At 36.9% G+C, this 16266-nt stretch overlaps 1 protein-coding gene across 6 annotated transcripts in view; it reads left to right on the top strand.

The window, feature by feature from the left end:
• Positions 1-16266, top strand: part of STX17 (syntaxin 17) — a 36330-nt gene that overhangs the window by 11178 nt on the left and 8886 nt on the right. For all 6 annotated transcript variants that reach the window (XM_074576470.1, XM_074576475.1, XM_074576474.1 and 3 more), the window contains 2 exons: positions 4189-4254; positions 13625-13844. In XM_074576470.1, the coding sequence (XP_074432571.1) occupies positions 4189-4254; positions 13625-13844 (286 nt within the window). The remainder of the gene's footprint in view (positions 1-4188; positions 4255-13624; positions 13845-16266) is intronic.

The raw sequence follows: 16266 nt of genomic DNA, 5'->3' as shown, positions 1-16266 counted from the left end.
GGATTTTCAGGTTGTTGATGGTACCAGTGCGAATGATCTGTTCAGTCAACATAATAAAATTTGCATATCAGAAAAAAATCCTTAAATAATTGTAAACATAGTTCTTAAAGTGTTAACTGCACTTCCTCTAGAACAACGCTTTTAGGAAAGCAAGAAGTGGTAGCAATGTTTAGTATAGATTTGTCTTTCTGATTTCAGAATACTGTTAAAAACTTCTGCGTCCCTAGACAGTATAAATCCTGCCAGATTTGATATTTGATTTAGTAATTAATAGAATTATTAGAAACAAGTGACTATGGATAAAACCTTTAAATAAACAATGGGTAATTATACCAGAAAGTATTCATCAGTACTGAAGACTTCAGAACTTCTGTGTATTGACAAAAAAGTATGACAGAAATGTTTATGAGAAGTAATAAATCTGAGTATAAAAATAGTCCCTAAATGCCAGATTCTTTAAAAGATCCACACTCTCAGTGTAATGTTCTTAAAATTTGCAAATTTCTCTCTTTTTTTCTTTTTTCTTTTTTTTTTTTTAAATACTTTTCTGGTTGTAAGAACTGTAAATATTCCAAAGTTTACTCTATTGATAGATTTAAGAGAAAGTGAGAATAAAAATATGGCAACTCAGAATTTTAAATCTGTCACTAGTTTTAGATTATCAGAACACTAGCAATAGTTTGGTTGAAATGCTTCCATGATAGTTTGCATTTTATACCTTTAACATGCATTTTAGCCACAATAAATGTGTTACAGTACTTTCATGAGCTGTCAGCATCAGCAGCTTAAATGGTTTTCTCTAAAATACTTTTTGTAAAATTAACTTCCAGCCATGTAAAACAAACATCCCTAGAGGTAAAAGGATAATTTTGTAGAATCTGGTCCTGTTTATTTTACAGGCTACTTTTAAGCAAAAATCACTAATTATGTCAAATTGCTTAGAGCAGCAACATTATTTACTTATGATGAAGCCAATATCTCTAACCTCGTTTCATGAATATTGATTTAAACCTTAGGTTCCAGAGATAGTCCAAACAATTAATCTACTAAATCACTGTTTGAAGAAACTATAAAATCAATATATAATGAAATTTGACCTTGAGTACACCTTTTCAGAGGAAGTGGCTACCATAAATCCATCGTCATTGCTTCTCAACTATTTGAGAGTCCAATTTTCCATATGACAGTTTCTGAAGACTTAGAAATTACATCTTAAGAAATCAGTACTCTGTACTTGTGGTTTGTTCTTTTTTTTCTTGCCATGTTCTCCCCAAAGAGTTCTTGTTTTCTAAAGCACATTCCATGGATTGGATGGCCTTTCACTCCAAAACGGGGAATGCAATGTATGTTTATCAAAAAGAGTTATTATTTTCTGTTAGACTCTGTTAGATGAAAGTACTTGTTATGGTACTAAAGGAAGGTGCAGATTTTGGCACGTTGCCCTAAACTTTGTTGGTGATAGGCAACAATTTTTAAAAAACAAAGTGCTGTAAGACATGGCATCATTTTTTCTGTTGCTCTCAGTTTTGATTTCATTTGTTGTGTCTGTGCCAAAGTTAAAGGGTGTTGCGCGAAACACTTTTTACGTTTGGCCTTATGTTGTGGCCCATAAAGGTGACACAAAATGAGGAATTAAGGTATCAGAGTTTTACTGCAGTTTTCATCAGTGTGTATAGATTTGTGTAAGACATGTATTGTAGAACTTACAGGAATGTCGGTGAGCACTACCTACTACAAAATTAATGCTGAGGATATTATGAAAAGCTTTGAGTTCTCTCCATGTCCACTGGGTACTTTCAAGGAGAAATGGAAGGGATCCAAAGCATAAGCATGAAGGCTTCTTTCTGAAGAGTGCTCTCAAAAGAGAATAGGACAAAGAGGAAGAGATTGATTGTCTAAGAGAAACCTTATGCTTTGTATTTCCGATGTGAAATACAAACTATTTGGCTATAGCACAATTATGATTAAATATCACAGAATCATGGAACCATAAAGTGTTTTGGATTAGAAGGGACTTTTGAAGATCATCTAGTCCAAGCCCCCTGCCATGGGCAGAGACATCTTTCACTAGATCAGGTTGCTGAAAGCCCCATCCACCTGACCTTGAACACTTCCAGTGATGGTGCATCCACAGCTTCTCTGGGCAACCTGTTCCAGTGTCTCACCACCCTCATTGTAAAAAATGTCTTTCTTATATCCAATCTAAACGTACCTTCTTTCAGTTCAAAAGCGTTGCCCCTTGTCCTGTTCACTACAGGCCCTAGTAAAAAGTCTCTGTCTTTCTTCTAAGCCCTCTTTATATATTGAAAGACAGTAGTAAGGTCCCCCGGAGCCTTCTGTTCTCCAGGCTGAAGAACCCCAACTCTCTCAGCCTGTCCTCATAGGAGAGGTATTCCACCCCTCTGACGGTTTTTGTGGCTCTCCTCTGGACCTGCTCCAAAAGATTAGGATTCTATAAGTGTTTTTACTTCATGGACCCTCTTAGTTTTGCTTTTATTTATTAATGATAAATAACGTCAATACCATCTCTTCTCAAGGTTTGCTATCCTTGAGTCTCCCAGGGTGAACATTGCCCAGCAGTACGGCCTACTTTGTGTTGGATGAAAAAGAGAAGTCAACAAGGAAGAATTCTCTGACCACATGAATGTCATTGCTCTGGGTGGATTATGTCGTTGGATTCTTTGAAGTCATCACTAGCATAATAGGAATTTTGAAGCAAAGTAATAAAACTTCTAAATATATAAAGCAGATAAATGTGCTGAGCGTTTCTAGTAGAAATTATAAAGAACAATAAAGGTTTCCTGAGGAATTCTTGTTGTTGTTCTTAACTGGAAAACAGGATTTTTTTTATTGTTCGGTATGTGGACAAGGTATTACAGTCATTTGAAACTGAAAAGGTAATTTTTCCGCAAGCCCCTTCTGTTTGACCCTCAGAAATTCCTGTTTCAGTACTCTTTCAGGGATAACTGAGCTAGAAGATCTACTGTTGATACATATTTTTTTGTCCGTTTTATTTTAAAGAACAATGGCAGTAATTTTAATGGCATAATGATTTATGCAGAAGTTGCTAGTTTCGTAGAAAAATCACTTTAATCTGACTTAATTGAACACTAAACCTGTTCTCTTCTATAGCACTAAAAAATCGTAACATGAAAGAACTTTCTTTTCTGAAAATAAGAAGTAACTTCAGATTTCTTGTTGTATTTTAAGAAGCTGAGTAACTTGTGACCTTTATTGCTGTGGCCTTTGAAATCGTGAAAAGAATTAAGGAAAGGTGTAGGCTGTAGATAGTTTTTTATTGGTAACAAAGCGTATTAAGAAATTAAGGAATTAAACTTTAGATAAAAATACCTCAGAAATCACGGTAAATATTTTGTCTTGTTATTTAAACAATTAAAAAGAATGTCCTAATATTGTCTAGTATTGTAAATACATTTTTTGGTGGTTTCAGCCCATGTTCCAGGAATCACAGCTGCTTCTTCTATTATTTTACTGTTCTTTTTCATGATGATGTCTCTATGTTATTTATGTCAACTGGTAGTAGCAGGGATTGATTTATTTTAATGGCGAAAAGGTTTATATGTGATGATATGCAGTTCTTCATCAAAACTTGCTCTCTGCTAATGGAATAATTACTCCGGTCTCTGTCTGGTGGAAAATACTGTATGGATAGTTTCCCATTGAAGTTAGTGGAGCCTCATGCAGGTGCCAGATGTGCCCTGATGGTTCTCGTAACTGTGTTTGTAACCATTTAGAAATGGTAAATGTAGATAGTAGTGTTGTGTAATGGATGCAGTTCTCTTTTGTAAATAATATCAGATGCCTTGTTCTATATGACCAGTACAGCTTATTCCCCATTCCATTCCTTTTTCCTCCTTCTGCCCTCCGTTTTACTGACCACCGAGTTAGTATGCCACAGCAGTATCGGGAAGCTGCAGTATCTCTCTGTTGTTAAAAACTAATGCTGAAACCCTGGTTATCTGCAGTTCAGTAAAATACATTGTACGAAATTATTCACAAAATATATTGCTATTTACCTCTCTAATTTTGCAGTGAAAATGCTTATGACTCAGCTTTTTTACTGTCCATTTTTGAAAATTAAAGTCATTATTTACTGAAGGTTTCTTTTTTCTGCATAGCTGTTTGGTAAAAATAGCAATTATATGGAGTATTTTTCCTTTATTTTAGTATCAAAGATGCAGACTCTGGGACAGATTGCACGAAGAGCACATTAACGCAGGACGAACTGTTCAGGTAAGGGTATTAAAATGACTGTGATATTAATGCAATTAAATTACGTACATGGTACTGGTTACCTCCGGGATGGATCTTCACAGAGACGTATATTTGACAGATAGGTTTGTCAAATACATAGTATTGCTTTGCTTTGTTTAAAAGGTATGGATTTCCTAATTGTGTCCTATGAGGCAAACACAGTCAGAAATGTTTCAGGATTCTTGAACAGACAAAAGTTTGAAGACTCTAGTCTTTTGCAAACTATCCTCTTACATTAATAAATTAGAAGTCAGGAATTGCAATAAGGGATGCTGTTAATTAAAATTAATAGTGTGGTTTCAGACCAACCACAGAACATCTCGACTACTAGTTTGGTGTGCAAATCTCGTTAGATGCATAATATCATCAAAGGAAGAAATACTAGACACATTTGTCAGCATGGCATCATCTCTGTGACTTTGAGCATAGTCACCTGTAACTCAGCACACAGGGAGTCCCACATTTGTTTCTAAAAAAAATGCACGTCTTGATGAAAATGATGCAGAAGCTAATGCCAAACATCAGCCTTCACATGGCTAAATAGCACACAGTGAAAGAACGTGATAAGTATAGAAAAACACAAAGACCAGATCTGAACTGCAAAGTTTGCTGATGCAGATATAGCAGCTAGTGGTTCTAACATGCTGTATTGGCAAAACTCTGGGGACAGGCGTATCTTTGCCAGCAGGAGAGGCATCTTGCGTTGGTTTCATAGGTGTTGTTCAGAGAAGGGGCATGACTTTGTTACTAGAGCAAACCTTTTGTGACCTATGCTGCATCTAGACAAGCATGCTTTGCCAGCAAGGGGTAGGACAGTCCTAAACCACTGTATTTTATCATTCTAATACTGTAAATTCCCGTGTTTGTTGCAATGTCTTACTGACTGCTGTGGGAAATTAGACCAGACTAAAAATGAAAAAAAAACTCAGAAAGAAGAACTTAATCCTGATTGATTGAACAACAGTATTAGACAGCAGGCAGAGCTGGAGTTATGCATGTTTTTAGAGGAACGGAAGGTATTAATGAGCTTTACTGATCTAGATTATAAGAAGTTATATATGAAATCCACTTGATTTTTCTGTTGTTTGGAGGTTTGAATGTTTATTTTGATTTTTCACCAAGCATTTTTGAAATTTGAATATAGAATAAGTTTATTCTTAGTATCGAAAGAGTCTTCCAAAGGTGGAAGTCCTGCTAAAACAATGGCATTCTAACAGGTGTGATGTAATAAACATGTTTGCTTTTTTCTGTGCTCTAATCTGTTTTCATATCTGAGGGGTAGGAAAGACTTCTGTTGCAACTCTTAATTATCAGTATCATTTGTTTAGCAAGACAAAGATCTATCAATAATTAGAGAAAAAGTAATCACATTGAAGATTATGTTTTTAAATACATTAAGTGCTTTAGTAGTAAAACCTCATATTTGTCTCTAGGAATGATTATGTTTGTCTTGAACCTAAAGCCTGCTATTTTCACTTCCAGCCAAAATAGATTTTCTTACATTTCATTTAATGATTTTTGCTTTTAGATCGGGATGCAAGTTATGCATTAAAGTGGTTCACATTCTGATACTCGGAGAGCAGAACAAGTATCTGGGTCCATGCAAGAAGAGTGGACTAGCTCTTTGTTTTAATTAAATAGTTAGGAGTCTGGAGTACTTGATAATAAATTATATGACATGTAGAATGTGTTTGCTGTAAGCTGTTTAAATGTTTACCAATGGACTTGTGATCTGTTTGTTTGCGAAGAAATCAGATTAATTATTGTGATACCAAATGTTCTCTGCAGCACACACTTTGCTCTCAAAATTAGATGTTGTAAAAATACATTAGGAATCCCTAAGTCAATATTGACCCAAGGCATCCGCCACAGGTTTTAGACAAATATATGCACAGCCACTCTACATTTAATCCATGTGCACATAATTAGCCATTTTTCTGAATTTTCTGTTTACCCAGAATAATTACTTCTGTTGTACTTTTGATGATGGTCAAAATTATAATAGAAGTATAGATGAGCATAAATGTATACCTCTTCTTTCTGGTGACTGGATGCCACATTAAAAACTTCTAAAAAGGAAAGTGAAGAAACCAGGGAAATCTTTGTACAGGGCATGATGACACCCTTTCAAAAATACCGAGAAAATAGTTCTTGTATGTTTTCATGAATGTACTCTTGTAGATTTTCATTTTTAGGGGCGGTCCATGGACTTCTTCAAATGTTAGGCCTGAATAAATATGAAGTTTTGCTAGGCTTTGTGCACATAGATGCTGACTGTGCCATACAATTAGTTAATTATTGCAAGATTTAAGTTAATGTCAATGAAATGGCAATATTTTGTTGTAACACTTACGGGCTGCCTTGATCATAGTCATGGTGTGAGGTAGAAAAATGCTGCGGTTACTAGAGAGGATATAAGGCATTGAACAAAAAAAAGAAAAATACTGTTAATGAATGACCCAGCTTTAGTCTATGTTCAGCCCACAAAAGGAGACTCTGTTCCGCGAGACATACCTAGGCAGATGTAGTCTCTCCGCTGTGTTGCTCCAACCGGGAAAGTTACTTGAAAAATGGTTTTGGTTGTTTTTTTTTGTTTTTTTTTTTTCACTTTTATGATTTTCATTTCAACTGAAAATAGTTTACAAATAAAAGATGGTTTTCAGTCATCTCTCTTGCATAAATTTAAAGCTTAGCTGTATGGCTCCTGTCTTCTGTACCAGCTTTATAATTGTGCAGTCTTCAAATTAAGTATCTTTCTGGAATACTACGCAAATATACTGGGAGAGCATGACAAGTGGGGTAGATGAGCATCTTTATTGCCGCAGGAAATTGTTTGTAGTATCAATGAAGGGTCATATAAAATCGGCTCCCTGTTGCAGCCTGTGGCCATCTGTAGGGTAAACGTATCCTTAAACTCAGAGTTTCTTTGACCTATGCCAAGAAATTTGTAACATATATCCTTTATTACATTGCTTTGAGCAAAGTAAGAAAATAAATGAAGGCAACATTACATTTGTACAGCTAAGCTACTGCAATAATTTCATAAAAATCGTATTTAGGTCTGAGAGGGTTTAAGGTGGTGGGTTTGTTTGGAGGCGCCATTTACTTAATTTAAAACAACAACATGCAGAAGGGAGGGAGAGTTGACAGTGATTAACACACAGAAGACAGGAGATAAAGAAAACAAGGGACTGATTTGTTGGACGTGACAGATCCTGTGTCATCCGTGTACTATTTCAGGATAAAGAGTTTGAACTATTGGAAGATGTCTATGACATTACATTTAATGGTAATGCAACCAAGAAGAAGGAAAAGAGAATGATGGTGGCAGAGATTGAGTGTGATAATGGCATGACCACCATGATTCGGTTAGCTGGTAGCGTTAGGGACAGTATAGGCTGCTGGAGACAGAGTAAGAGAAGTGCTGGAGTTTCTGAGCTCTGCGGTGACATCAGTTTTGCCAGGGACACACGGCTGAAGCAGTTACTTAGACTGCAATTTTCAGGTAGCTGTTGCTGGGGGCCTTAGACAGAACTTCAGATTTTTCCATAAGTGGCAGAGATATCACATATTACAGGGAAATGATCCTACAGCTCAAATCCTTTCTGCCTTGTCAAAGGTATTGGTCATAGAATAGTTTGGGCTGGAAGGGACCTTTAAAGGTCACCTAGTCCAGCCCCCCTGCAATGAGCAGGGACATCGTGAACTAGATTAGGTTGCTCAGAGCCCCGTCCAACCTCTCAACCCTTTGACATTTGTCAAAGATGTATCTACGGAGACCTGTTGTTTATCCTGGTGCCCGGAGCGGGGTGGGTGGGGGCCTCATGTTGGGTCAGCACTGAAGCACTGAGCTGTCCTCACATTCTTTGTTCCTACCTCTTTCCTTGTGGTATTACATGTCCTTAATCAACAGTATGCTGCGGCAGCATTGCCCAAGCTCTCTGCCATGGCACGGTACCGTAGGTCCCTGTGTGCATTTGCTGCAGTTGAATAGGAATTCCATTATTCCCTTCTTTTTTGTCATCTTTTACTTTTTCTCAGTTGTAATGAAATTGATTGCACGCAAGAGACAGGTGTTGCTGGTATCACGTTGGTGGTGGTGTTCACGAGTGTTACGTAGAGTGGGAAGAGATGATGGTGTTTTAAGGCGGCCTACAGTAAGCCTATGGAAACATGGTGGCTATTTTTCATCAAGTTATATTACTTTGAAAATTCAGCAGTCACCATTATTGAAGAAAAATTACATCTCTGAAAAACAAATACTGAAAAAAAATGAAGAATTTTTACTCTTTTGTATGAATAAGGTTTATTGGTTTGCTGAAAATTGCTGTTAAGACTTGTGAATTTCTTAGGAAGTCTATAATTCTTCTCATATGTGCAAGACAGCTGTAGAGAAAGTGCCGTTCATAAACTGCTTAGGAGGAGCAGGATATGGGAAGATACTTTGTGATTTTAAAGATAATTCCAAAAACTGACTACTTACAATAATTCCTTCTCTTAGTTATTTAAAACTGTGTGCTGAGTAATAAGGTAAGTTTAATGGACAGATGCATACAGTCATTTTCAGCAACAGTGATTTTTAAAACAAACAAACAAACAAACAAACCCCAAAAAGTCTAAATGAAGCCCTCCTTTGGCTCATTTGTCTTCTTTTATATTTTACTTTCTGATATAAGTTTATAACTTATTCTTTATTTCTTATTGAATGTGTTTGTAAAGATTTTGAAAATAATGGAAAATTAGTGCAACTTCATTATGCATGACCTTCTTTCCATTTGGAATGTGTTGACAGAGTCAATAGATTTTATTTTTTTTTTCATAGTACTTGTGAAAACCATTCCACTTCTCATTTACTTTTCTGAAAAAAATCCATTATAGTTATTCACCTAATATAGTGAATCCACCATCTCCCAGATCTACCTCCAAATTTGTGGACACTTTAGGAAAATTGGGCTCAGATTTTGTGTTCCTATCTCAGTTCTGCATCTATTCAAGAAGAACAGTGAACCTTACCCCAGTAAAGTTCTTTGAGACCTAGGGATGAAAGCGCTATATAATAGCTATGTAACATTAGCTTCACTATCTAGCAAAAATATGAGAACAGCATAAAGCTGGGAGAGACTATGGGATTCTGGTGGGGAGAACAGAATTAGAATTCATAATAATATTGACAAAAGACCTGAAAACCCAGTGTGTTTTTGGATGAGGGCAAGGACGATTGTTGGCTGTATCGATCCAGCATGGGGAAGCTGTTCGGGTAGCGCTTCTGCAGAAGAGGACTTGAGGGACACAGAGTAAAAGTGAACCAGTTGTGTGGTAGTAATACTAAAAAGCGAAATAACGTAGTGGGATGTATAAATGGGAGAGTCTCTCATACAGTCTCTTTGGTCAGCCGTGGTAGGATCCCAGGTAGAATAGTTAGTCCAGTTTGGGCACCACACTTTTAAGGAAGGGATGGGCTGTTCAGGGAGAGTGATGAAAATGGACAGAAATTGGGGAAATGAGACTTACTTGGAAAGACTGACAAATTAGTTATTTTACCCAAAGAACGCCTAACAATGGGGTACTGCCTGTTTGCAAATGTGGAAAAGATGGTTGCAGAGGGGGCAGGGCTTGCTGCTTTGAACGGAGAGGATTGAGAAGTACCTGGTTTGAACAGAGGCAAGAGGGGTTTCTGTTAGGCGTGAGTAAAATGCTGTGGCAATTAGGATAATGAATTCTTGTAGTGTAATATCAAGGAGGTTGTAGCTCTTCATAAAGAAGTCCTTTTAAGACCAGATTAGATAAACAACTGTCAGAAATAAAATAGGGACAGCAGACCATGCTTTGAAGGGATGACTTCCCAAGGTTTTCGCCAGCTTTATTTTCCTGTGTTTTTTGTGAGAAGGCCATTTGAAACAAAGGCTGTTATTTGGTTTTGGAAGCTGACAAACCAAAATTGCAAATATTATAAAGAAAAATTCTGTGTCTTTTGGGCTGAATTCGGTGAGTTCGAAACTCAGAAGTTCCCATAAATGCAAACAGGATTTTGTATGAGCTTCCTTGCTGAGTAAGCTTGGTTTTAAAAGTGGAAACAGTTGGGAAGAGGGTGATATACTTTTATGCTCTACCCAGAAATTAAACTCTGTCCCATTAAAATGATTATGAAAAGAAGTCACAGTAATTTGCATATCCATAACATTTATCATGTTACACCCTGGTGAGCTCCTAAGACATGTCTTTTTGCGGTGGGGCTTAGCTTTCGTGCTAGGCTGAATCTTTTTAGCGTCTGTTTTAATTGACAATAAATGGAACAGGAGTCCTCTCCAAAACTACAAAGGAAGAAGTACGAAAATTAAATTTCACCAAATAGGCAAATATCATCATTCATTTCCTCCGTCGTCTTTCTCACAAATATTTCTCTTTGATCAGCGAGGTAATAATGAACAGTGGAAGTGAGGATCTAATTTAGCCGTTCCTTGGGGTGGGCGGTTCGTTTCTCTTGAAGCTGCTGTTCAGGATTTTTGAAGACTCCAGCAGTGAGTTGGTGGTTGTGTTGGTCACTGCCCAGTGACTGTGTTCATTATACCCGTGTATTGGCTGTACTGGTAATTTGTTTTAATTCAATTTCAACTGGGAAATTTTCCTCTTCTTTTTTTTCTTTTGTTTTTTTAATGAAGCTGCTTTGGAAGCGTTATTAGCTCATCCCACACTCACTATTGTCACTGTTTCACAACATGTTTGTTTGGCATATCATTTTTTGTCTCCATTATGGCCAAAGACAGGATAATAATAATTTTGTTTCCTGAAACAAAACAGCAGGATCGACTTCACACAGTCCCCTGCATATAATTCTCACAAAACAGCTAATTCAGTGTTGTGCCTAGATAGTCCTGTTTTGCCTTCTAAATGAAATGCCAAGATTTTATAAACCCAGAATTTTGGCACATGGTAGACTATGACAGTGATGCCATTCTCCCTTTGTCAGTACTTACGGGCAGACCACGGGAGGAAGATAACAGTGAGAGCAAGGCAGATTAAGATGAGAAATGTATGAGGAAAATTATTGTGGTACCATGTTTCTAATTCAACTCAGTATCAATTACAAAGTTATTTTTTGTATCTCCCTTTTTTTAAGTGTTAATCAGTGTTTTTACCTGGTGTTAGCCTTAAATCATGCAGCCTGAATTGTCAAGTAGTACTCTTAATTTAAGCATACAATAGAATATACCCTTAGTAATTTGACAAATGATTTTTACAAATCAATAGTTCTTTCCTTGGTTGCCTAACATGGCTCGTGCAGTGTTGCTTCAGTTTGCTGTTGAATTAATTTCCTTCTTCTCTAGTTATATTTCTACTATTTCTTTCAAACACGTTAAAAAAATAAAAAATTCTACTGGTGTATATAAATAAAATAAGTTCCATCTAGTTCCTGCTTTTCCAGGTAAGCAATATTACCTTTCTAAGGTGTTACCTCTACCTGGTTTCTATTACTGAAGAAAACCTTTCTTTTTCTAACCACTCGTTGGTGTTAATCCGTTCTCTTGTTCTGCTGTGAGAATAATATTCACAACAATTGGCAAATAGTATGAAAAATAACATAGTTTATTATATCATCTTATAATGTAAGGCAATGAATATTATTTTTATTACAGCCTTATTTTTTTTATAATTCGATAAGAACTCTGTCCTAAAACAATCAGTGGTATAACTTGAACTTTAAATTCCTTCTTTTCATTTGTAGAAAAAGAAAAGTTGTGTGCATTTTTAGATTTTAAAAGCCTAGGCAATTAAAAAAAAAAACTCTATTTTTGCTGTAGGTAGAAATTTATCTCACAGGAGATGCCTGCACACAGACTCTTCTTGCTAGTTGTGAATAGTTTGTGTCTTCTCAAAACTCTTGTAACTAAAGAAATATTTCTGTATTTTATTATATTTTATATTCCAATCAAACAAATATATTTGTCCTTCTTCTGAAAAAAAGAATATAAATATTGGGAAAAAAAAAAAAAAGTAATCCTTTGTCCCTGAAGTTGTCTTTACAAAATGAAAATGATAGTTTTGGGGTAGATGGGGGTAGCGAATGATAGTATCCTGAAGTGCTATAATCACCGCAGTCACTTATTATAAAAAGAAAAAAAAACAACCAAAAAAACCCCAAAATTTTGAGAAGCAATCACTTATTTTATTTGGATATTATTTTAACTTGTTGCAACTTCTGTAAATATTTTGGCAAAGGCCTAAATTGATCACAGACACTGAAATAACTTCAGTAATTACATTGTGAATTAATTAGTTAAATACTTTAATTGAAACCCAAAATAAAACAAACTGACTTCTTTACTTGGAGAAGTGGATGAAGTATAAAATTGACAGCAGGAACATCAAAATATTGATGGGGATGGCTTCAAAAATATTTCTCTCTTGTTTTGCGGTTGGCTGATACTACGGATAAATTAGTTCAGCAGAGAAGATAATAGGTACCATCCCTTCCTTGACCTTTGGTTCTTACTGTCCTGGGGCAGGTGGCTTAGTTTCCGCTATGGAAAGTTGGCCACGTCCAAAAAGACTCTGCAATATGTGCTGGTGACGCCTCCCTGCACTGTTTAGGGACTGCTGTGTTGGGAGGTGCCGCCCCTGTTTGTTTATTTTTTTAATAGATAGAGAAGTGAGCGAACTCACAAGCCCAAGCAAATATTGAAAATGCAACAGATTTAGCAAGCTGGGTGTGATGTGGTGGCAGCTCCGAGTAAGAAGTGCTTGGAAGTGCCTTCTTCAATAGACAGCTTGGAGCTCTGGTTGAGGTGGATAAATCACTGTCTCTCTCAGCATCACTGTCGGCTACAGGACTGTCACCTGCCTTAGGAAGAGTAGGAGGTGGGTCCTGTACTCAGAAGGGATCATCTCCAGGTTGAGCTACCTTAAGTGAGGACAAGCCCCTTCTCTGCAGAAGGCTGTATTTTTTTATGGGTTGCCTCTTCTGCAGGAGCAGTACAAAAAGACCAGGGAATAGCACTGGGTCACGAAATAATGGGGTCTGGGAGATGCAGGATGGGTTCAAAGGAAGGATTTGCCCCGTTATGGCGGGCACGGGCTTTTACAACAATTGCGGGCGTCTTTAGCAGGTGAACCAGCTGCAGTCAAACAATGCAGTCCGGGAATGAAAACGGATGTAGAGGAGAGGTGACCTGGAACACTGGGAATTGCTTGAAAGTTGGGACTTGTGAGGGTTTGTGTTTTTTTGACATAGTTTATTAAAACTTAGAAATGGCACTTACGATTATTTAAAGATAATCAAGATGATTGTTAATTCCCAAACACAAAAGCTCTTTCTAGTGAGCTACAAAATAACTTTTATGAACTGTTACAGCAACTCCGAGCCAATATGAGAGAGATGGAGAAACTCTGTTTGCGAGTCCGGCAGGAAGACATCCCAGTTCTGCAGAGAATGATAAATCCAGTTAAAGAGGAAGCTTCATTTGCCATAAAAGACTTCCTGCAGCTCCATTCTCAATCTGCAGAAGAACTTAAAAAGCAACTGGAAGCACAGGACGATGCCTCTTTGACCAGATCTGCAACTGTAGGAGGAGGTAAGTAGAATTTCATTTCCGTATCTCTGATATGTATATTGTTGTATCCAGTCCGTGTTTTCTGACCAGAGTAACAAGTAAACAAATGAGATTTCAGTTGAAGAATAATTATTAATCAAGAAGTGCATTTTCTTTGCCTTCACCACACTTTTCTTATGACCCATGACTGTGTTTTGGTAAATGGAGAATGCTCTAATAATGTATCTTAAGAAATAAGATAGTTGTGGCCTTCCATGAAAAAGATCCCATCGCCTTGAATCTTAAAATAGAAGACTGTTCACACGAAGAACACTTACACTCTTTTTTCACAGCGGCTTGACTTTTTTCCCCCGCTTCTATAAATCATTTGGTTGTGTGCGAGTGATCATTTAGGCCATTTTCATTGAATTAGTGCTTGCAACATCAAGAAGCAAACAATTTTTATATGACAGACAGTATAATATGCCACTGCCCGAAATACCTGGAAAAGAGGAGCAAGTTTCTGTTTAAAGGAGAACATCTCTTCCTTGTAGCATTTTATCTCGGTAACCGACAAGAAAGCAGAAAACAGTATAAATCCATCTAAATAAGACTTTGAAAACACACTTTAACATGCTACAAGTCAGATATGTTTGCTGGCTTTCCCTCCTTTCTCTACAAAATGTCTTTCATTCCTTGTTCTACCATTCTGTCTTCAGGGGAAGCCCTTATTATGCTCCACTACCAGCTCGTGTTCTCTGCTAATGATCTGTGAGACAGTTAGTTACATCAGGATTAAATGCTTCCACATAATAGTAATTAGTTTGATTGCTGCGGTAGCAGTATTGTTTAAAATTGTTTGGAAATTTCATGTGTCTTTAAAATTGAAAGAGTATTCTCAGTCAATGGCATTGTAAAAGAACTTGCTATCAAATGTGATTTCCTAACCCTTCTTGTTGCTATATAGAGAACTACAAGAACTCTTTCAAGTGCGATTAACAAGCGAGTGAGTCTAATGGTCAAACAGGGAGAAAACAAAAGTACATTTGGAAGATGGGGCTTGTTTTTGAGAATGTCATGTGCAGTAGTATCAGAAAGCCTTGTAAATGTCAAGATATATCAAATATAGAACCGTAGAATGGTTTGGGTTGGAAAGGACCTTTAAAGACCACCTACTCCCACCCCCCTGCCCTGGGCAGGGACACCTCCCGCTGGACCAGGCTGCTCAAAGCCCCATCCAGCCTGGCCTTGAACACTTCCAGGGATGGGGCATCCACAGCTTCTCTGGGCAACCTGTGCCAGTGCCTCACCACCCTTATCATAAAAAATGTCTACCTTCTTACCAGGTCAATAAAAAAGGCTGAATTGGCTTCTGACATATGACTCTTGACTTTTTCAACATCTTCAGCATCTTTCCTAGTATCTTTGTCGGTTTCAAAGTCTGTCTATTTGCCGCATTCGCCTTTCCCTCCAAAAAAAAGAAGATAGTAACTGAATCTGTTCTCTTGCAGTCCTCTGGGACCCCTTACTCAAGTACTCAGAAATTTGCTTGATCTTACAGAGGCGGTTTCCTAAATGCTCAAGAGTGAATTTCATCAGACCCTCAGGATTTGAATAGATCTAGCTCATCTAAATATTTTTAACCTGTTCTATTTATGTTTTAGCCTATCCTTTTTTTTTTTCTTTCTTGTTTAAAGAAATTGCATCAATTACTTGATTACAGCTAGCTGTTTGTATAAAGTCTGAGTTCGTCTTTCTCTGGGTTATCTATTCTTTTCTTTCTTTACCTGGCAATGCACTTACACTTCCTTTGTCTTCCTCTAACTTGAAAAACATTCTTAGAAACTTTCTTGCTACCATTTCTGCCCCTTGGTAGTTGCAATTTATTTGTGTCCTAGTCTCTATGACATTAACTTTCCATGCTTATATTATTCCTTGTACTCATCTTAATAGCGTGACAAATTCTTGATATCCAGGGCATTGAAGAGCTGTTGCTGAATTCGTACAGATTTTCCTCTGCAGCAGGACAATTTGTTGTCATCTTCAGTGTAGCCTATTTTATTAGCGTCTGCCAGCTCTTCTGCAGTCCTTTATCCTTTAGGAACTTTTCCCCCATAGTTTCTATTAATCAGTTTGCCAAATGTATTAATATCATTGTCTTTAGTCTTTTACTCTTGAGTTTTAGAATAGTGAACTCTGGTATTCAGCGATCCCCTTCATCCATATTAGCCATTACTTTCAGGCTCTTTGTGAGCTCTTCTCTGTTACGATCAGAATGAAATTTAAAATATCTCTTCTTTTGGTAACTTTCTGCAGTTGTCCTTAATACATTCTGGTATTTCATTGGAAAGACCTTGTCTTGGCTTATTGCTTTTCTAACAGTTACATAGGTGGTAAATTGGAACTAGAGTTTAATTTCAAAGAACAGGACTGCTTTTTTTTTTTTAATCTGAAATATCTTTAA

The sequence above is a fragment of the Larus michahellis genome, chromosome 2 (genome assembly GCF_964199755.1).
Source record: "Larus michahellis chromosome 2, bLarMic1.1, whole genome shotgun sequence".
Lineage (NCBI taxonomy): Eukaryota > Metazoa > Chordata > Aves > Charadriiformes > Laridae > Larus > Larus michahellis.
This window is presented reverse-complemented; position numbering and strand designations above follow the sequence as displayed.